The 23,158-nt window shown below is 45.9% G+C and overlaps 1 protein-coding gene across 1 annotated transcript; it reads right to left on the minus strand.

Moving 5' to 3' along the window:
• Positions 1 to 1,768: 1,768 nt before the first annotated feature.
• On the minus strand, positions 1,769 to 22,252 carry LOC118474729 (DNA-directed RNA polymerase III subunit RPC3-like). Its single transcript, XM_035963749.1, is given in 16 exon segments — positions 1,769 to 2,125; positions 2,221 to 2,276; positions 3,525 to 3,643; positions 4,402 to 4,557; positions 11,470 to 11,553; positions 11,750 to 11,839; positions 17,406 to 17,519; positions 18,315 to 18,422; positions 19,109 to 19,213; positions 19,215 to 19,253; positions 19,799 to 19,947; positions 20,095 to 20,182; positions 21,650 to 21,756; positions 21,840 to 21,960; positions 21,962 to 21,985; positions 22,077 to 22,252. Coding segments are annotated over 14 exon segments (1,353 nt in total). The 5' UTR covers positions 22,146 to 22,252; the 3' UTR covers positions 1,769 to 2,125; positions 2,221 to 2,276; positions 3,525 to 3,544.
• Positions 22,253 to 23,158: the final 906 nt, after the last annotated feature.

The following is a 23,158-nucleotide window of genomic DNA, read 5'->3' on the forward strand; positions in this document are numbered from 1 at the left end:
ATCCGTCGTCTGTCTGTCCCTGTGATTGACTGCCGAATAAAGGAGATGGGGGGGGCTTGTTGTCTGACGACAAGACGGTTCTCGTGTATGTGTTTTCAGCGATGCTCGGTGGACGACGACGAGTTCCCGTCGTTCAGAAGCCGGCGGCGGGTACAGAAGAGCAGCAGGCGCAGAGGGGCAGCCCCAGTGGCGACAGAAGAGGAGCCACGACCCGTGCCGGAGCTGCCCGCGGTGGACATCGTGAAGGAGGGCACGGGCACGGCCGCGGACGCGGAGCCGCCGAAGACGGCGATGGGCATGCGGCCCGTCGTTCAAGTGGTCGACGCCCACGGCGCGCGCATCGGCTGCCTCCAGAACTACCCGGCAGCCTGCAGAGCTGGCCCTGGAGCAGGTGACCTGTCGCCGAGGGTGGCGGCGGTGGCGCCGTCGCCGCGCCTGCCCATCCCGTCGCCGCGCCCCAGCCCCAGGATCAGGCTGTCGCCCGGCCTGCACTACATGGGCTGCTGCCCCACCCCGACGGGCGCCAGCAGGCTCGCGACCCCGACCCCGGCGTGCAGGCGCTCCTCGCCCAAGCAGCAGCAGCAGCAGCACTTGATGGGGTTCCGCGCGCCGGCCGTGGCGCTCACGCTCCCCAAGCACAAGGCCAAGTGATCTGCTTGCTGCCCATTGACACCTCGCCGCAGCGGCGTTTTCCGAGGTGTTGCTGCGTTTGCGCCGGGTTAACAATTTTGTTGATTGGTTTGTTGCGTTCTCTGATCGGCTACCATTCTTTCGTACGTTAGTTCGTTCCTGGGTCATCGTATTTTGACCTCACTCTGGTAGTCTGGTAGCACACTCTGGTGCTTGCGCTCTGCGTGCACCACTGCTGTACAACTCTAAACTACAGCCTGCAATGCAAGGCCCTACTGTAACCTGAACCTGCATCCTGCAGTTCCTCAGACAAAATGACTGCAGGTTCCGTTTTGAATAAAAGGATTCGTTCATGAATACGTGTGTTAACGACTGGCACAAGAATTTTCCTTCCTATCTACTACACATGTTCGAGCTGGATACTTTGTCAAAGGCTAAAAAATGGTGAAGGCGAAACTTCTGATGAAGTAGGCAAGTAGGGTTGGTTTTCATGAACCAAGAACCCTCACTAATTACGCAATTAACCAAGAACCACAAAAGATTAATAATCAGACTTTATAGATCACTAGCTTGATGTCCTAGCGATGATCCAGGTGAACCACCAATCATGGTACCACTTGAAATTAGCAAATCAATCTAGAACCAAACTAGGCATCTAATGGTACTAGAGAATGCGGATTCACAGCGCAAGTAAAATGTACAACCTAAAGCCTATGGAACGGTTTTTCTAAATATAAGAGATAGTTAAGAGACTGCATGATACAACTCTAAACTCTTAGATCATTAATGTAGTTAAGAGACAATATCAATATTGGATCAATGTGAAGAGACGGGGCTCACAGACATTTTTAACGTTTCATCCATCTAGAGCTGAACGCCCAAAAATATCACTAATGGCATAGAAAAAAAAGTGATGTGTGGAGAAGTCTGATCCGATGGTAATTCAAAATCTGAATCTATCGATTACTCCCTCTAGAGATGGTCTCTAGAGATGGTACAAAGAAATAGTAGGATATCATGTCTGTTACTCTAAACTGCAATATAATATGCCCCTCTTGTTTGCCTGTTGGCATGTGTTCCAAATGAAGTCGTCCAGACAACCTACGAGGCGTTAACAGCAACAGACAAGCATACCAGATGCATGACTTGGCGCACAATGACATTTAACCACAAAGAACATCTATTCTGATGTTACATATAAACTGGGGGAAACGATGTTTTAACTGAATGTAATAATCTTTGTTAAAGTTCAGGAAGTCCAACACATTTTGTTACACGGAAATCATGCTCATATTGACCAAAAGAAACAAAAAAGGTTAATCTGATTGTAAAGGATGAGCATGTCCAACAGATGCTCCACTGTTCGATACTTGACAGGCTGTGGTTTAGGTTGCTGAGATTAGCAATTGTGGGATGTAAGCCGAATTTTCATGCATGGTCCAATTCAAGTTGACGAGCAACTCCCTCAACAACATCATAGGTACGAAGCTTTGACCTTGAGGCATGGGAAACAAAAGAACATGTTAGATGAGATATATATTCAGTTATAAAATTTCAACAAAGAATGATGTACGATAAGCAAACTCTCACAATTCCAAAGAAAAATCACCATGCTTTGGTTTCTCCAAAGACCAGAAATTTATAACCTGCAGCAACCACATGGTACTTCAGGAACATGATGAGAAAGCAGGTTTTAATAACTACAGGCAAATACTCTAAGGCCCCGTTTGTTTCGTTGTAATTGAATTTCATTTTAATAATTATAATTTAGACAAAACTAATTAAGTTAATATATTTGTATATGTAATATATTTGTATATTATCTTAAATCATAAACGAAAGATAGTTATACACTATATTTATGTTATAGAGAAGCAAGTAAAAGAGTATGTTATGAGTTGTACATTAGAAAAGTAGCATGTAAATCTATAGAATCAATTTTCATCTCCCACCTCATGAATTTGAGATAGGCTTATATATAAACTTTGGAAAGTTATGGAATGTCACAATCTAAAAAATAGTCTACTCCATTAGTTAGATTTCAATTCCTCAAAATGAAGCGAAACAAACGGGGCCTAAGGATTTGTTTGAGAGCAAGGGTAATAGAGGGGATTGAGGGGACCAAAATCCCTTAGGGCTTGTTCGGTTGTTTTCGTTCCATGTGGATTGGGTGAGATTGAGATAGATTTTGACTTGTTACGGATTTAAACCGACTCAATACCATTGAATCCACATGGAATCATATGTCTAAACGAACAACCCCTTATGGGATTTTGGCCCCCTCAATCCCCTTCATTACCCTTGCTCCCAAACAAGACCTAAGGTAAAAAGAGTCATATTGTTCTCAAGAATAAACTATATTGCTGACAAATGAACCATATAGAAACTATGCTACCAATAAATATTAATGGGGAGAAAAGAAAAAAAGAAATGCATGGACATAATGAACAGATGTCCCTTCTGCAGTATATAATTTGGAGCAATACAATGACAAATCAACAAGAAGCTGCTGCATGTAATGCAACAGAGGCTTGGTTGTGGCTATCAGTAAGGTGGATACACATATTAAAAAAAAGTAAACATTGTACACTACATAGATCAGTTCCATAGTTCTATTAGAAGAGGAAAAAGAATTAAAAAACTCACTATATCTATACAAATTGCTTGCTTATAAAGATAAAACATTTTTATCACTTATATTATCAATTGTTTTTCTACGCGGGCACGGATGCGCGCAAGTTACTAGTATCCATTGTATCTGTATCTGGCACCAACAAATGATGAAAAACGAAAAACATCACAACAGATAACACATAAATAAAGATCTGCAAAAAGTTAAGCTACTTTATTCTCAGTCATCTAACTTTACATCCATATATGTAAATATGACATACCAGATCCTGTTCCAGTATTCTCAAAAATCATGGAACAACATAAGGGATTCATCATGTCTAGTGAGAGCTAGGATCAAAATGTTTTTTCTGTTCCGAAGCTTGATTTCATCCTTTGAACCCTGAAATACATGGTTTTAAAACGATGTATAAGATATACATGAATATTATTTTCAAGTACATGTCTCAATATCTAAAATTAACTCATTGTGTTATAGACAAAACACTCGGAAGATGGAATTAAGACACTGCAGGGTAAAAATTGAACGGTTTGCCGGTAAAAGAAGATGGAATCATTAATTTTGCTGACCAAAAACAGTAGTAACATATTGGCAAATCTGCAGATTGTTATTCCATGCCATGTCTGAGTTTTGAATGACACTACTACCAAGTGGAATAAGGTTGAACCCAGCTGTTACTTTCAGCCAATACATTATTGGCTGGACAAGAACCATTGGTGCCTATATGGAAGGAAATATTAATTCCAAACTATCATAAACCGATACATAAAGTGCACATCTTCCTGCTTTGCAGTCTGCCGCATAATCACTACTTGCAAATGGTGAAATGGTCAAATACAAAGAGTCCAAAACTAATTTTTCAGTATCAAAGAGAAGTTTGGATTTATGCAAATCTGGGGATAGAACAGCATTAGAAAGAAAAATAAAATCCACCTACCCACAGAATTAGATAACACAAATAAGAATCATTAACTTTTAATTTTCAGAATAGTGGGTTGACTTGATCATGTAATCAAACAACATTCAGACTAGCCAAGTAATCCCCAAGTACATTTTCTAATTAAAATTTTGATCTCTGTTGATCAGCTTATAAAGTGGGATTGGATTTAAACATGCAGTTCTCGGGTTAAATAACTAACCTCAAGTAGTAGTTCAGCCATATAATTGACCATCTGGCGCAAGTTTAAAGCAGCATGGTAAAGATTGTCCATGAAGTGTTCCCTATAAATATTTTTTACTCTCCAAACAAAGAACTGAGCGCTTCCTGTTCCTGTTGCTGATGTTGAAGGGACTCTCTGCAACATGATGACTTACTGTCAGAAGAAGAAGTCTCTTGTTTGTCTATTTGAAGTATGGAACAATATGCTTACAAATACTTAAGTCGCTGCAATACTCTACTAAATATAAGTAATAAGTGTAACAATTTCACTGATCAGTGCTGGATCCAAGAACAGAGTGGTCAATTGCTGGTTGAAACATTCTGAATTTTGCTCCAGAAAAATAAAAAACTGAAGTTGCCACAATTGCATCCCTATTTAGCATTATTGCTGAAGAAAAATCGATGGTAAACTTGGCATATTGCAGAAAAAATATTTAATTTGCAATCTACTAGTAAATCATTAATGAAAGCAATATGATTCAGGATAGTTGATTGATTGATAGGAGGTACATATATATAGGTATAGAGAGAGAGAGGGAGATCTCAGGTTTAAAGAAACAGTGACGCATGAGATCTCCCTGATTGATGGGATCCTATCTATCTCTATCCCTGATTGATGGGATCCTATCTATCTCTATCCCTGATTGATGGGATCATATCTATCTCCATGCGCCACAAGGCCTAATGGCATGTGCGTCTGAACCTGTTTCTGCTAACAATTAAGAGGAAACAAAAGCTTAAAAACAGTGATAAACCCCACTTTCCATTAATTGTTTACACTTAGCTCATTAATTATCTAAATATAAGTGTTGGCATAACGCAATCAATTCCAACTATGCTATTGTGGAACTTTAGGGCGGAAGACAAAGCTATCAATCAGGGGTGTAAACAACTTACCATGCAAGTCTTTGTGTAGGTTAAGGAGTTTATGGTTTTAAGGCACATTGAAGTGAGCCTCATGAACATGAAAAAGCAATCACTAGTCCATGGGACTCATACACTTCAACACTTGTTTGTTTGAACCTAGCTTGGGGCATTTTCTACCCCTTCTGGCACTGAAAAATCAGTGTTTCCTTGTGTCCTTCGATCTCTAGCCATCTTTTGGCTAACACAGCCTCCTCCATCCTACCATACGAGTGACAGAAATGCAAGTGCCCCCACCCCCTCTGGCACATACATGCTAAAACATGCATTATGCAACTGTCATGTGGCAATGTCAAGTGGGATCTGTTATCTCTCCCAATACATTTTGAAATTTAAATTCTTAATGAGAAGGTACAAGGTGTAGCAAACACTATGATGCACAAGAGAGGGGTGTAGTTACGAGGTGAATGTGCCTATAGGGAACTAAACTCCCTGAATTACACATATCATAACAAATTCTAAGGATGATAATGTCATTTGTCCGGTTCAGGAATGTAAAGAACACCCAAAGTAGATAATCATATTTTCCTTCACTCCAACCCACTCATTCTATTTCACAATATTTGTCCACAACAAACATAAGCAAAGATCCAGGGGCTGCTAACTCTAAGAAAAGGTTTCAGCACTGTCCAGACTCGTGCTGTAAAATGACTTGCCAATTAACCTGTTTCACCACATTAAAGTGGGATAGAGACTGAGAGCGTTGCAATAAGTACATTGTTAGTCTTCCTGTCAAGGGGCCTGGGCGTCTAGAGCAGGGGGCCCTCGGCTACGGAAGGTCGTAGCGCGGTTCGTCGTCTTCTCCGGCGTGGTTATCCCCCACAGCCGTAGGCTTAGTTGAGTAGAGAGAGGTGGAGAAGAGATAACTTCTTTGCTGCCTTTATTCCTGTCTCCCTGGTCGCATATATAGCCATCGCCTGCTGTCCTGGAGCCAATCGCTCCTTTATTTTAGGCAAGCTTAACATAGTAACACTAATCAGTTCCTCCTTTCCTTCCTTCTACTTTCCATTCTCCTATTTTCCTTCCTAACCACTACTTTCCATATGCTCCTGCGGATCTCCCAGATCGCGCTCCTGTGCGCGGCGCCTGTCACGGGCGCGACGCTGCCATGGCGTACGAGCGCCCGTACATGACATCTCTCCCCTCGTCGAAGACCAGCTCGTCCTCGAGTTGGGAAGGCTGGGAATCGGGCGCGGGAAGTCGTCGAACTCCTCCCAGGTGGCTGATGAAGCTGGTTCGCCGCTCCAGTGAACGAGGACTTGCCGCACGCCACGCGACAAGCGAGCCCCCGCTATTCTTGTAGGCTCAGTGTACTACCCGCACCATTGAGCAGAGGCGGCAGAGCCGGCGGTGTGGTGGGTGGCGAGCCCCACGTACTTCCGGAGCACGCCGACATGAAACATGTCGTGCAGGCGCGCGTCGGGCGGCAATTCTAGCTGAAACAACCACGTCATTGATGAGCTCGGTGACGCGGTAGGGTCCCACGTAGCGAGGCTTGAGCTTCCCAGTGATGGTTCGCGACAGGGACCCGCCACACGTTGGCGAAGGCGAAGGAATGCCCAGTCCCCAACCTCATATGTGACCTCCCGGTGGTGCTTATCGTGCTGCAGCTTTTGGACCGCCTGAGCCTACTCGAGACGGAAGCGGACGTCAGCCAGAAAGGCTTCCCGCGCTTCCATTTCTTGTGCCACCCGCCGCCATCCTTGTGTCGCCCGGGCTCGTAGGAGGCGGATGGAGGGGCGGATCACGACCGTAGACCACCGGAACGGGGTGTCGCGGAGGGACGACTGGTAGGCCGTGTTGTAGATGTACTCCGCCCAGGGGGAGCCAGCGAAGCCACTGGCGAGGACGATCCCCCATGAGGCAAGCGTAGGTACATGACGATGACACGGTTGGCTGCCTCCGTCTGGCCATCCATCTGCGGGTGGAACGCCGACGACATGAGGAGCTTGGTGCCCATGAGGCGCATCAGCTCGCTCCAGAACGACGAGGTGAACAGCGGGTCGCGGTCGGAGACGATGGATTGCGGTATCCCGTGGAGGCGGACGATGTCGGTGAAAAGAAAGCCTGTGCCACAGACTCCGCCGTGTACGGGTGCGCTAGGGGGATGAAATGGCAGTATTTGCTGAAGCGGTCGACGACGGAGAGGATGACCGTCTTGCCGTGCACCTGGGGTAGCGCTTCAACGAAGTCCATCGCAATGTCCGCCCAGACCGCCGAGGGCACCGGCAACGGCTGCAGCAAGCCAGCTAGATGTAGTTGTTTCCAACTTGAACCGCTGGCACGTCGTACACGCCCAGCACGAAGTCCTGCACCAGGTGTCTCATGTTGGGGGAAGTGGAAGTCCCGGCGCAGGCGGTGAAGGGTGCGGTGGACGCCCTCATGCCCATCGTCATGCACGGCGGCCACGATCTCTTGCAGCAGGGGCGACGCCGGGGGAATGTACAGGCGCCCGTCGTAGGTGACCATAGCCGTCAGCCACCGCCCACGGTGCATCGCGGGTGCCGGCGCCGACTCCTTCATGGATGGCTGCTAGAGCCGAGTCCATGGCCTGGGCACTGACAAAGGCGCCGCGATGAAGTCGAAGCGGGGCGCGGAGATCGCCAGCAGCACGCTCTCCTCCGTGTCGCGACGGGAAAGAGCATCCGCAACGACGTTCGTAGGCGCCCGACCTGTACTCCACAGTGAAAGTAAAGCCCAACAACTTCCCGACCCAATGGTGTTGCGGGATCGTGGAGAGGCGCTGGTGGAGGAGGTATTGAGGCTATAGTGGTCCGTCTTGACGACAAAGCAACCGCCCCCAGAGGTACGGCCGCCAGTGCCGGACCGCCTGGACTAAGCTGATGAGCTCGCGCTCGGTAGGCTGCCAACGCCTGGTGACGAGGAGCGATGGGGCGGCTGAAGAATGCCACCGGGGTGTCCCTCTTGGGTGAGCACGGCGCCAAACCCGTGTGCGACGCATCACACTCCAACCACAAAGGTTTTTGTGAAGTTAGGCATGGTGAGGACCGGTGCCGATGTGACGGCGGCCTTGAGGGCGCCGAAAGCCGCTGCTGCCTTGTCATCCTAGGCGAAGCCGTCTTTTTTGAGGAGGGTCCGTGAGCGGTGTGGCGACCAGTGCCGTAGTTGGGCAAAAACTTGCGGTAGTAGCCCGCCAGGCCAAGAAACCCGCTGCACACGCCCGAGCCGAGCGCGGCAAACCGGCCAGTCGAAGATGGCCTGCACCTTTGCCGGGTCCATGGCCACGCCCGCCGCCGAGAGCACATGACCAAGGTAGGCGACGGACGGTGCTCCGAAGGCGCATTTGGAGCGCTTGACGAAGAGTTGGTGGCGTTGCAGTTCCTCGAGGACCATCCTGAGGTGGTGTAGGTGCTCCTCCCAATTCTTGCTATATATCAAGATATCATCAAAGAAAACAAGGACAAACCGGCGCAAGAAGGGACGGAGTACATCGTTCATGAGCGCCTGGAATGTCGCTGGTGCGTTGCTAAAGCCCGAACGCCATCACCAGGAACTCGTACAGGCCGTCGTGTGTACGAAATGTCGTTTTGTGCACGTCCTCCGGCCTCATGCGCACCTGATGGTACACCGGAACGCAGGTCCAGCTTGGAGAAGACCGGGCACCATGAATGCTCGTCCAGCAGCTCCGTCGACCACCGGGATCGGTAAGGCGTCCTTGATGGTGACCGCGTTTAGCGCGCGGTAGTCGGACGCAGAACCGCCACGACCCGTCGGGCTTCTTCATGAGGAGGACAGGCGACGAGAACGGTGAATCGCTGTGACGGACGATCCCCTGCTCGATCATGGCGGCGCACATGGCGTTCCAGCTCGTCTTTGTGCGCCGCCGGGTACCGGTAGGGCCGGACCGCCACCGGCTGCGCGCCCTGCTTGAGGATGATGCGGTGGTCATGGGCGCGCAACGGGGGCAGACCGGCCGGCTCTGCGAAGACGGTCGCGAAGGTGTCCAGAAGAGCCGCGAGAAGAGGCTCGGTCGCGGTGATGGCGCCCAGCACCGGAGCCGAGGACGTTGGGCACGCCGGTCCAGCATACCGTACGGTCGTGGTGCATGGAACGACATGCGCTGGGCACGCGGAGATCCCACACGATGGGCCCCAGCACGCCCAACCAGCGAGTGCCGAGGACGACGTCGTACCCGGCCAACGGCATGATGAAGAGATCGGCCGAGGAACTGCGTCGCCGCCGACGGTGAGGGGCGCTTTGCGGATGACGCCGACGCAAGTGATGCGCTCGTCGTTGGCCACCATGGCCGATAGGCGCGTGCGTTGTTTGCTGGGGGAAGGCCGAAAAGCCGCGCCGCTGCCTCAGATATGAAATTGTGGCGTGCTGCCCGAGTCCGAGGAGGGCGACGAGCGAGGTGGCCCCTAGCATGACGGCCACCTGCATGGTGTCGGCCAACGGGGCAGCCCGAGACGGCCTGCAACGAGAAGCACGGCGCCTCAGCATCGGGGTCGTCGGGGTGGTCGGTGCGTCTTCGTCCATGATCTCGACGCCTTCGACGAAGAAGATGCGCTTGCAGAACCTGTTGTGACCCCTGGAATACTTGTCATTGCAATTGAAACATAATTCGAGGCGACGGCGTTCGGCCATCTCCTCAATGCTGAGCCTTCTGCCCTCGCCACGGCCCGTAAGCCGCGCCCGCCAGTGGTGCCGGGGAGCGTCAAAGGCACGTGGGGCGCCGGAAGCGCCATAGCCGCCGGTCGCGGCGGAGGAGGCAGGACGCCGCGCGCGGGTGGCCTGTCCTGGGCTGGCGCCCTGTCGAGTTCCATCAGTTCCACTTGCCGCGCGAGGCTCATAGCCGCCGCGAGCGACTGGGGGTTGTGGATGCGCACCGCATGGCTGAGCGGTGGCAGCAGCCCGCCCGTGAAGAGTTGCACGCGTTGGCGTTCCTCCAGTGGTCCGACGCGCGGTAGTAGCTCCTGGAAGCGGGTTCGGGTACTCCTCCACGGTGCCCGTCCGCCTACACTCAGCGAGTTCGAACAGCGGCGCCGAGCGTAGGGGAGGCCCGAAGCGCAACTGGAGGATGTCCTTGAAGGCGGTGCCAGCGCGGAGTCCCCTCATCCGTCTGTAGCTGGAGGTACCACGACTGGGCCATGCCCTCGAGGTGGTAAGAAGCCATCCAAAACCTTCTCCTCCATGATCCGCTGCTGATGAAAGTAGGACTCGCAGCGATTGACGAAGAGCATGGGTCCGTCTTGCCGTCAAAAACGCGGAAGAGTCGATCTTTTGGAACCTTGGGTGGTCGATCGATGTGGTGCTGGCCGTCGTGGCCGCCGCTGCCGGATGGCGAGGAGGAAGGCGCCTTGTCCTTCTTCAACGACTCGACGTCATTTTGGAGGACAGCGATCGTGCCCGTGAGCTTCTCAATCATCGCAGCCAGATCGTCGATGGTTTTGGTGCTCATAATAGAGGAGGCCAACGGCGGTTGAGGGTGGAGGGTTTGGGTGGTGGTTGGGTGACGTCGAGGGACTGATCGGAGGTGTGGGATCGAGAGGACGAAGATCGCCTGACTCATGATACCAGGTTGTCAAGGGCCTGGGCGTCTAGAGCAGGGGGCCCTCGGCTACGAAGGTCGTAGCCGCGGTTCGTCGTCTTCCTCCCGGTGTGGTTATCCCCACAGCCGTAGGCTTAGTTTGGTAGAGAGAGGTGGAGAAGAGATAACTTCTTTGCTGCCTTTATTCCTGTCTCCCTGTGCCGCATATATAGCCATCGGCCTGCTGTCCTGGAGCAATCGCTCCTTTATTTTAGGCAAGCTTAAACATAGTAACACTAATCAATCACTAATCAATTCCTCCTTTCCTTCCTTCTTTCATTCTCCTATTTTCCTTCCTAGCCACTACTTTCCATATGCTCCTGCGGATCTCCCAGATCGCGCTCCTGGCGATCTGCGCGCCCTCCCAGATCGCGCTCCTGGCGATCTGCGCGCCTCCTGTGCGCGGCGCCTATCATGGGCGCGACGCTTGCCTGGCGTACGAGCGCCCGTACATGACACTTCCATAGAAAATATTTTGATGCAGCGACTCCAATGTAAAGGGACAAAATCTTAAGAAGATGAGTAGAAAGCTTGTCTAAGGAAGAAATGTTGTGTTCGGTCTATGCAACAAACCTCTGAATCTATGTATTCATCTTTCCAAAGCTTGTATAGAGTTTCATGAACAACCTGCTTGTCTAGAATTGTCCTGTCAGTAATCTGAAAATTGTGATGAAAATCCAGCATTACACAATGATGTTTGCAACAGGAAACTGTGTCATTTAATAAATATTTTGGTAAAAAAAACACTGTCATATAAAGAAGATAAAATATAATTGATGCAAAAAGTATTAAAGTGCAACTGATAATAACACATAAAAGTGAAAAAAAATCCTCGTCATAGATGATTCCTTACTTCATCCGTCTCAACTGGAGAGCCTTGTTTCAGCAATAACCTAAAGATTGTATAAGCTTCTTGCCCATGTTTCTTTTTCACAAGAGACTCTTATCTACAATGCACAAAGAAGAGCAACCAATATAGATCTGATTAAAGGAAGCTCCCTCCATTGCAAAATTTAAGGAGTTTAGTTTTTCCTATAACTTCTTTAGTTTGACCAAGTTTACAGAAACCCCTATTTAATATCTGCAATACCAAAATAAATAAACTATCAAGACATTTCATGGTGGACATGATTAAACTAATTTAGTGTTGTAGATGTTGATGCATTTTTTATAGTTTGGCGAAAGGGGCTCTAACCGAGTTAGGTTAGGTGGTCTGAGTAGCACACTCGTCCTGAGTTCGAATCCAAGTGAGAGCGAAATTTCAGGCCAAGATTAAAAGAGGTCACTCGCTTACTTCCATGTTTGTGCGCACACGAGATGTACTGGCCTATGAGGGGCGGATCCTCGTGTAGGGGTTGGGAGGGCTCAAAGCACAATTAATTTTTTCTAGTTGTATGTGAAAGACATCTATTGCCGCAAATCAATCCTTCTTTCTGTTTTTTCTTAGTATTTATACTAAGATACTTAAAGTATAAATTCTTCTTTAGTTCATTTTGTCTAATGTGGATAAGCCAATAGTTTTTTAAGATTTTCTATTTAAATCAATTCAGCTTTCGTGATCTTTCTCGGTCAAGGCCCTGATTGAGCTCAGCCGAGTTTTATAAACTTGGTTGTTAAGAAAAGTTTGACTTAGGACAGAATAAAACCCCTTACATTTGGAACAGAGGGAGTATAGTAACCCTAAATAATGAAGGATGAAACAGTAAAGGGCTTGTTGGTTCACTGCCTAACTTGCCACACTTTGCCTAACTTTTCTGCCTAAGGTTAGTTCTTCAATTCGAACGCCTAACCTTAGGCAAAGTGTGGCGCAGTTAGCCACGAACCAAACAGGCCCTAAAGCATTCATGTACCTCATCGTTTCGACATGTCTCAACCAATTTATTCAAATCTACAAGAGGGTCACAACTGATTAGCTTGTCCTAAACAATATATATATATATAAACAAAGGAAGCAACATGTTAACTGCTCAGTCATAACCACAAGGATCAGGACCAACAACATCACAAGCTAGTTAATTTTGCAAGCAGACTTACGGTTATTTGTACCAAATAATGATACAAAATTGATCAATTAATGCTTCCATCAAGTAGGATTTAAATCAGTCAACCAGACTAAAGTTGATACCAGACAATTTCTGCATAGTGTGATGTAACCAGCCATCTCCAGTTTATGTACAAAAAATTAGTTATAGCAAATGGATCTACCAACTTATGCATAGCAGTATAGGTCCTTACCGAATGTGAATTCTTCTGGGTTATTAGTCGGTAGAAGTGCACTCTAAATCATTCAACACACTTGTTATGTGATCCAAAGTCATTGACATGCCTCCTTCCTTTTGTCCTACTCTTTCCAAAATTCCATCTATTGTGATGTCACTGCAAAAAATCAAGAATGTCATTACTACAACATTTCCTTCAAAAACAAATAACCCCTCACGTCTATTTATAAAGCACCAGTTTCAACGGTCCATTCTGCGTCATCTTTTTACAAATAACCCCTCACGTCTTATTTCAAATTAACTCAGATGTCCCCTCCGCGCAACTCTGCATGGGCCCGCTAGGCCCACCGGCCGCAGCTCCGGCCTAGGCACAGCACGCCGGCCTGCTGACCGTGCCGGGCCGACTCGTTAACGCCGTCGGCCCATTTGGTTAAATCAGCTTAAAATGTTAAAAAGCGGTGCAGGAGGTGGGGTTTAAACCCACGGCCTGATGGAAGAAGGGCGTGAGACACTGGGTGAAAGTCGTCTAACCAGTAGAACATAATGCTCAATTGTTTTTAATATTGAATATTAATTATACATATGTATATACGATTTTTTGTAAAATAAAAAATATATAATCGTATCGGGCCGAGGCTACGGCCCAAGCATGGCACGACGCTCGTGACGGGCTGGGCCTCAGGCACTATTAAATGGGTCATGCCTCATGCCTCCGCCACTGCGCCACCCCATTCTTGGCAGAGGGCGTGGGAGCAGGGCGCCTCCTCCCCGTTATTCGTCCGAGACCAGCCCCGACACCGACCCGCGCAGTGGTTATTGCACGCCCATGAGGACGTTTCACAGCATGCGCACATCCATCGTTTTCCGCCGTCGTCAGATGTCCCATTCGTCTTCCCAACCTTCGTGTTGTTCTTCCTCCCCAACCTGCTGCCCCCCGCCCACAGTCGCAGTCGCGGGGCGAACAGGCGCTTGTCGACGCGAGTACGGGGCGAGTCGATCTTACTCCTGGCCTTTCTCCGTGCGTGGTGTTGAGGAGGACACGGTGGCGCCTACCACGCTTAGGTTATCTTAGCGATGAGGAGTCCAGGTATAAGATATTGGACAACCAAGGCATGTAGCGCGGCAGCAGTCGGCATATGCTACGGAGTTAGTGGTGGTGTTGTGTCGCCTTGGCGGGTCCAGGGCTGGGAAGGCACTCGTATTATCTCGTCCTTCTCGGACTGATGCCTGGTGCGGGTGCCTCTAGGTTTGGAGTTGCTCCGGCTGGGCTTCTTTCTCCGCTTGCGGTGCTCTCTCCCTATATGTATCTAGCGGTATACTACCTATGTCGCATCTAGATGCCCAGGTCTTCGTCGTGTCCTTCTCCGGCAACGAACAGGTATGTACGCCTCTTCCTTCCCTTCCTGCTCTACGAAACCTTAGAAGTGGGGGAGGCGAGGGATAGGGGTCCCTGATTTGCTGCCCTATGGTACCCGTTCGATGGCTCGACATCGCCTGTCTACATGGCATTTCCCTTACCACGGCGTTGACTTGGTATGCTTCTAACCACTTCTATGTACTGTCACTCATCCTTCTATCATTGCAAAAAATATTGTGTGTTCCTCTGTTGTTTTGGGTGTTAGTTTTTTGTTGTGCTAAGGACTGAACATAATTTAGGTATGTTCATACTTTATTTATTGTTTGCACATGGTTTGTGTTCTTCTGATGATGGCTCATGGATCCTGCAAAATATGTGTTAGGATTTGGAGATTCATGCGGGCACTACACAGGGTGCTCGTCCCTTGTGTTATTGGCTCTTGCATGCATTAGGTCATTTTGAAACCACATTGGCGCAATGGACTCAATGGTGTTTAAGGTTGTTGAATTGGATGGAGCAGCAATAATTTGTATGGAGTGCATCCAATTTTAATTGATGTCTGACTTAGCAACCACTCCATATTTTGATCTATCTTTTTATATGTTTTGAGTTTATATGACTTATTTTAGAAATTTGAGCTCACAAACTTCCTCTTATTTGGTCTCTGTGTGGTGGAATTATGTCATTCTATAATCTATGTTCGTTCAGTCAGTCGTTGTGAACTCTCTTCTAACGTTCCCTTCGTTGGTCGTGTCTTGTGCCAAGACATATTGGATGGAGTAAACAAAAACATCAATTGGTCAAATCAAAAAAATATTATGCGGAGAGCGGAGACAATCAATAAAAAATTTTGAGATCTTTTGGTGGATAGTTTACGTGGGTAATTATTGTGAGCCGTCGCCAACGCACGGGCAACCGACTAGTTGACCATTAGTACCTTTCAAAGTCAAAACATTTTGTTTGGAAACCCCAAAAAATCATTTATGTAGATTTCTCTTTAAAGCTACTTTAACTAAGGCTATGTTCCAAACCTCTAAAACTAAAAGTTAGAAGCTAAAATTAGCTAAGAGGTTAAAACAGGTCAGTTAATGAACCAACCATTATTAAGCTATGCCTCTCAAATAGCTTTTAGTTGTTAGCTGCTCCAACCCAGCTAAAACCAGCTAACAACTTATTAGCTGACTAACAATTAGCTCTAGAGGTTTAGAACAGGGCCTAAATCCATCTTTCAGTGAGGTCTGAGGTGTCACATACATAAGTGAAACCAGCAACCGAACCTCTGCCATTCTGCTGGTACTGCTTTTGATTGGATTGATTGTAATCTCGAGATAACCTTATCTGCAAGCCATGTACTTCTATATATTCACCCCAGAGGCTCAATGCAATACATCCCACGCATTACACAAACTCTCCTTCCTTCACCAAATATATCTAACTATGTTCCTGGGACAAAGAACATGTTCCACATTATGCAAGATCCACCACAGAACACAAATTCATATTTGTATCTTACATAGCAATTGGTGAGCAATGTGTTGATTCAATCAAAAGTTAAGGAAAGAAAATGGAAGAAGTGATAGGTCTGTGTCTGTGTTTCTATTTCGTTGTCCATTAAGCCCACTCACAAACCACCCACCCACCACAGATTCTTTACCCTAATCTCCTCTATTCCAGCACATGCATGCCTTGCCCACAACCATCTCTTCTTCCTCTCGCTGTTCTTCTCCGCCACAACAGAGTGCAGGTGCCACCTTAAGTCACACCTCTGGCCCACCATCTTGCGTCAACGACACTTGAAAAATGGGGTAGCTCATGCTCCATTTAATCTCTAGAGCTATCAACTTCGCCTGCCTCTGCCACAAATCCACAACGTATGCACCTACTGAGAGCAACAATGCAGCCTGGACGACCTCGTCGGCTAGGCGGTGGCCGCAGTCTAGACTCAAGATATGTGTCAGTGAAGAAGAGGAAGTTGTCTGCAACGGTTTCTTTGCACCATTCCATTGTCCCAGTGGATGCAAATTGACAGTCCAACGGCGTTTGGGATGACATAAATTCCAACTTTCCTCGTTTCAGGGCAAGGTTCCCACAATACAGAACGTGGCATCCCATGTTCCAGGATGCTAAGATTTAGGGTTAGTGGCTCAGAAGATGAAACAATGCAAACTTTAACAAAGGCCATATACCAGCGTAGAACTAACAACTAGTTCCTTAGTTTCTAGATGGTTTAACCAATTACCAGTTTATTGGGATTCCACATTTCAGAACAGGTTGTCTAGCGAAGAGAATAACAATGTAGTTATTTATGATTTTTATGAATCCTTCGACTCTCCTATTAATGATGTTAAAGATGTTGAATGGCCTCTTATGTCACTAGTAATGGTCAAATACCATTGGTTAACAAGACTTTCTGCCTCCCTTGATCTTTACATATCAGGCAGGTGCTCAAGTATTTTGAAAGCAGATGAAACGCAATGGCATACTCCAAGTATCTGGTTCAGAGAGACCCTTGTAGACTAATAGGTTCAAAATTATCTGCTTAATGAACAATTTTCACATTGTGGTTGAGTATAAAACAGTAAATTTCATAATCCTTTAATAAATTCATATGAATATTTTAACTAGGGGTCCATTTTTGGCAGGGTTCCAACCTATAGCTCCACGTCACATTAAGGGTTTGTAAGCTAAAATAAATATAATGTTTTTTTATCTAAAAATGGCTTCCTAAAACACTTAGACTATCTCCACCAGCTTACTCATCCTCATACCCATATTAAAACTCCACTCTGCGAACGATGCAGTCTACAGTGCAAAAAACAGTATTTTGGGTAAACTATGGGTAACCGCTGGACACGGTCTTACTAGCCTCTGTTTCTTATATTGTTTAACGCTGATACTTTGAGGATCTAGTAATGAGAAATTTTGAGATATTGATAGTGGGTATTACCAGTCTTGTTGTCGTTGTTTGTTACATTGGCCTCAAAAAATGCTTCCCATATAGCAAGTGTTCCGAGCCTCATCTTTGCTTTCTTTCGTTCTGCACAAAACTTCAGTAGAGGAAGAAAGACTAAGCAGTAGGAAGTTCCAGATCATGCTTCTCTCAAAAGCATCCAGATTAGTTAAAAAACCAATGCATGTACATAGAAATAAATATACATATATACAAAAATGTGAAGCTAACAGTTTTATTATTTTGGAGTGGAGCTGTTAAGAAGATTTAAAAAATAACATAATAACTATGGTGCAAGTACAACAACCAAGGTTCAAACCCCCATTTGTGCATGATTTAACCTTATTTTTGTATAAAGTGAGAAGGGTGACCCACAACGACTGTGGAACCGTGGAAACCAGGAAAACATGTGCTTTAATTATATATAATTAATAAATTAATATGGTAGAGATTTAAAAATAGAAAAAAAATGTTGACATTTGAGAAAGGTATTTAGGACAAAAATATTAATAGAGAAGGGGAAAAGATAAAGAAAAAAAGAGAGACTAGCGCAGCCAGCCCAGACAGCCTACAAATCAGCCCAACTAGCCCATTAAAATTAGGTTAAGCCCACTTCCTCTCTAACTCGCTATGGCGAGAAGGACGCCTTACGACCCCGGGCCGCCTTATCGCCTAAGCGACACCTCAGCTTTGGGTAAAATAGAATATTTAGTTCATAAGAAAGACAAAGTAGAATGAATTGGTTTGGCAATTGAATCTAGCTATGCTAGGATCCTGCTTCAAGAAGTCCCAATCTGCAGACATGCAAATGGAAGCACAAATGGATGGGTGAAAGAACATGAATACATGCACCTACATATATGCTATAAGTAGTGCTAGTACATAAGCACACCTTCTTCTTTAAACAAAATATGAATCTCTCAAAATTTATCCGCCAAAGTACTTCACTTTCTGCAATTATCGAATCATCTTCATCAACTTCTAAGGTTTCATGTTTTCGCTGGGAAAAATGATAAGATAATTAGGAGATGAACAAAGTAACACATCTGATACATATTTTCAAAGTGTACCAAAATAGAATGAAAGCTAATGATTCATGTTTTAAAGCTCCCATACAAAGGCAAATACAATATAAAATTCTAACAAAAAAGGAAAACATCTAGTCCCAAACACGGTGAACCACAATGATGGCGCATGGCTATATCTCAGAAAATAAGAAATATTGCAACTCAAAAGGGGGGGAAAAGACATGTCCATAGTTTGGTGGATTCTAATGAGGACTACATGATCCTCAGTAGGACTAAATAAGTAAATCTACACCACAATATTTATGTAGGAAAAGTTTAAGCTCAAAATAAGAAAGTAGTTTGGATAACAAAAACTATGCTCATCTGGATCTATATCAAACTCAAATGTGTTATCTGGAGCAAATTTAAGCCAAAAAACAGGTCCAGCACTAATTTTGGTCTATGTATCACCTAGACCATGCAGTTGCCAATTTGTTGATCAAACAATCATAGTTTTCATTAGCAAATAACCTAGAAAGCTAGAACACCATGTTTGCCTTTTCTACTTTAATAACAATAGGAAAGCAGAAACAGGATCAGCATTTACACTTTACTATCGCAATAGCATGACACCACCGTGTTGCAACATGATTGATCATAACTGAACAACGCATAATACCTTATTACCAGCAACAGCATGATGGCCATCTTTTGCACTCGATGACCCGTCCATGAAGTATGGTATCTCAGAAAATCTTTCAGCGTCAGATAGAGCTGCAGTACAGGACAACTTTCTGCTCAAGTGAAAGAACCGCCTCAACAGTCTGTCTCAAAGATAAATTTGTCAGTTCACCCAGACAACCAACATGTATATTTTATAACATATAACAAGATCAAGACCTTGACATGAGGTTACAACAAAGACTACAAACCAGTTAAACATGAAAAATGTAAGGGCAAGGTACATATTCATCAACAGCACAGAACCAAACAAGATGTGCAATTCATTATCATGAGGGAGAAACAGTGTGCTATTTCTTTCCATCCTGCCCTACCATTCTTCAACCACTGATCGCAAATTTGCTTCAAATGAATTAGCTTTAGGCTGTGAGTAGGCTAGTCATTTTTTTCAATCCCTACACAATACAAGTCCAAACTCACAAAAATTAAGGCACTAAATCTAAGACATTCATTATATCTCACCTTGCAAGTCCCTATCAAATGCTCTCTCTATTAAGGTAATAAACAACACACACCAAGAAATAGAATATTACTGTGAAACAAAAGGACTGTGAAATAGAATATGATGCAAATTCTAAAAGTACAGAGTAATATCCATAATGGTGAATAAGGAACGAAAGTGGCGTACTTTAGGAGCCCGTTTCCTTGTGGATGTAGGTTGTTCAACCGCAAGAGGATCAAAAAAAGGTTCTGGTTTTGGGCAACGTTCCACATAATGCGCATAGACAAGTTTGTTGAAGTTCATTCGTACTTCTTCCCTTGTTGGTAAGGGGCTGTCTGAAACATTTACAGAGCCATTAATGGGAAGGATAACGTTGAAAATGTTATGGCTAAAGGGCGAAAGTTTATGCAACAAAGAAAGCAAACATTATCATAAAAAAGAGCAAAGAATGGTCATATAACCACATCAACAAAAATACCAACCTTCTGATACTTTAAATATTGTTCGCTCCACAAGTTGCTCAAATGTTAGCCTACCATTCTGAAGTAATCCTTCGAGAAGAACTTCTGACTGTGAGTTGCAAAACATCATCAAAAAAGCTAACTATGACTAAATATGTTGGGACCTAAAGTTACAACAAGTGCTTCTTTTTACAAAGAATAAAATGAAATGAATGACAATTTCAGTGGTTCAAGTAGTGCATTGACTAAGAGAAGTTGATGTTAAGAGTTATACCATGTCTCTTAATTCTATTATAGTCTTATCAACTGTCACAAACCAATAATTGATACTGTAGTTAGCAAATCACAAAAGAGCATAACCAATTAAATCGAACATTTAGGATAGGCATCACAGGTTGCACTTTCTAACTCCAAGGTTAACTGATTAATTAGACCATATATGATCAATATTGGTGAACAAAATGCTTTCTAACACTTATTATAACTCACAAGTTTAGGATGCAAACAAGAACACAATATCTTGAACATACTCAACCTTTACGAGTAGGGACATGTCAGGCCAGATCAGCAGGAGGGACGATGCAGCAACATTAGTTTACATAGGTTGTTAGTTAGATTGGGTTTCCATATCTAGTTGTGATTTTTTAAATAATAATATTTTAATAGATCTAGATCATAATGTGCCCCTCAGCGTTGTCTTTGGGTGCCATCGAGCATATGCCATTCTCAAGTGTTCTGTTAAAAAAATATTCACCCTCGAAGACTCTCAATCCTCTAATACAGCACAGCCCCCTAAGCAGGCCATAACACTATAACAGGACAATGTCGAATGCAAACTACCCAGTTAGAAGTTTAGAACAGCTCCCCTCTAATATGAATGTGTCAATGTTATTGACAATGTCAAGTGCAATTGTGCAAACTACCCAAGGCACCAGATCTGACTAATGGTGCACATTCTAGCTTGACCTGACAATCTTCAGTGTAGCACTAAGAAACTCCATTGGCCCATACCACTACTCTGGAACATTAAGCAAGGTGAAGATGCATCTATCAAACCACCACATCTACCTACCTTTTACTCCATACTGACTTCAGCAATTAGAGAAAAACTGTCACAACTGATTACAACCAGTTTCGATTTTAGGGTCTGTTTGGATCATAGAGCTGAAGGGCAGGCTGATGCAGTGGTGAGAGTTATCTCACTGAGGCACTAGGTCGCGGGTTGGAAACAGCCTCTCTGCATTTGCGCGGAGAAGGCCTGTCTCGGTTTATCCCTTCTCTAGACCACACTCATATTGAAGCCTCCGACACTGGGTCTGCCCTTTGGATCCTAAAAAATTAGCCCATCTTGTGAAATTAGAATAAACAGGAGGTAGTTATAGCCTAATAAGGAACTAATGGACTCTAACCACCAACTAGCCATCACTAGCTCTTATTAGCTCAGATTTTGCCTATGTTTAGTCCTTTCTAATTGGTATCAAAAAAATATGAGCTAATTGTTGTCCCATGTATCCAAATAGGCCCTTCAAATATACAGCATAAACAAAATGATTGCAACCAAACTTATACAAACTACCTCAGGAATATCCACACGGACGACGGAAAGGAACTTTGAGAAGCGCAGCCGGTGCAGAACATTGTCGAAGATGGCCAGGTAGAGCGTCACTGTCCTATCGCCAGCCCCTGCAAGCCCGCCCAATAGTGGCATCAAATTCTGATAGCGCACTAAATCAGATGCTATAAGCAAGGTTCGCAGAGAGGCTTGCCTCTGGGGCTTGTGTAGGCCTGAACGCAGTTGTGCTGAATGAGAATGAGGAGGGAGTTCTTCACCTGCCCGGGCGAGAGTTCGAGGCGGCGGACGATATCCTGCAACGACAGCGCGCCGTTGGCGCAGAAGGCAGCCACACACTTTCTGTGGAAGAAAGGATTGGGCTGGCGAGTGTTAGGGAGAGCGTGCGAGGAACGGCGGGGAGGGGAGAAGGAGGGGATGGAAGCGGGCTTACGGATACGATAGGACCGAAATGGTCGGAGATGATGTTAACTGCGAGGAGGATGCCGTGCTGCGACACCATGGCGGCGCGCCGGCGGCGACGAGGGAGGCGCTGGGTTCGGGTGCGAGATAGCGGCGGGCGACGGTGGACAGGTGGGATGGGAAATTGATGCCAACGAGGGGAGCGTGTTGGAGGAGACGGTATGGGGCACGGCAAAGGCGCGCGCGGCGGCGGCGGCGGCGGCGGGGAGGAGGAGGAAGAGGCGCGCGTGCGTTGTCGTCCGCTCTGCCACCAACTGTCCAACTGTGCGCCGGGTCGGGAGAGCGCTGGCCCGGGTGAGCGCGTTCCAAACGAGCCGAAAAATTCACGGGGCCCATTTCCACGGTGGGTTTTAGCCAAGGGGAAATGCCCAATTTTTTCCTACCGAGAATTGGGCTCCCAAACTAGCCCTCCATTCTATAGCCCGGGCTGGTTTTTGGCGCATGAGCAGAAGTGCAGAACGTTCTCAGTGCTGGCCGGTTAGGGATGTACAGTAGACAGTACCTGTCGTTTGGCTTGTGGTAGACTGGTAGTAGATGGGATGGGACATGGTCTGTCGTTACAGGTAGCCTCATCATCAGTCCAGGTCCAGCACTCGAACTGCCATGTCAAACCAGCCCTAAACCCAAGTAGCAAACGCTCGATGAATGAACCACCACCACCACTCGAGTAAAATTAAGTTATTACTCAAATTTCTGTCTTTGCTTTTCTGATTGGTGTATTTTGTTCATTTCCGTTGGCGGTCTATGTGCTATTCAACAAAACCAAGTCCGAGACATATCAAGAGAAGTGGAAACAATAAATGTTCAACTTTTAAGTATTGATAGCACTGTCTGCAACTTAATTTTTAGTTTTTCAAGTCCACACAGAGCTTAATGAATAATGATTGGTCAAGCTCTTTATGAGATTTTAGGAGAACTTCATGAGAATTCAGTCGAACACACATTATGTGCCACTGACCAGCATAGAGATGGTAATGGAAACCCGATCCTCGATTTCGCGGAGAATTCCTCTATTTAAAGGATGGGATAGAGAAGTTTTTCCCCACGGAAAAA

The sequence above is a fragment of the Zea mays genome, unplaced genomic scaffold, assembly GCF_902167145.1.
Source record: "Zea mays cultivar B73 unplaced genomic scaffold, Zm-B73-REFERENCE-NAM-5.0 scaffold_316, whole genome shotgun sequence".
Lineage (NCBI taxonomy): Eukaryota > Viridiplantae > Streptophyta > Magnoliopsida > Poales > Poaceae > Zea > Zea mays.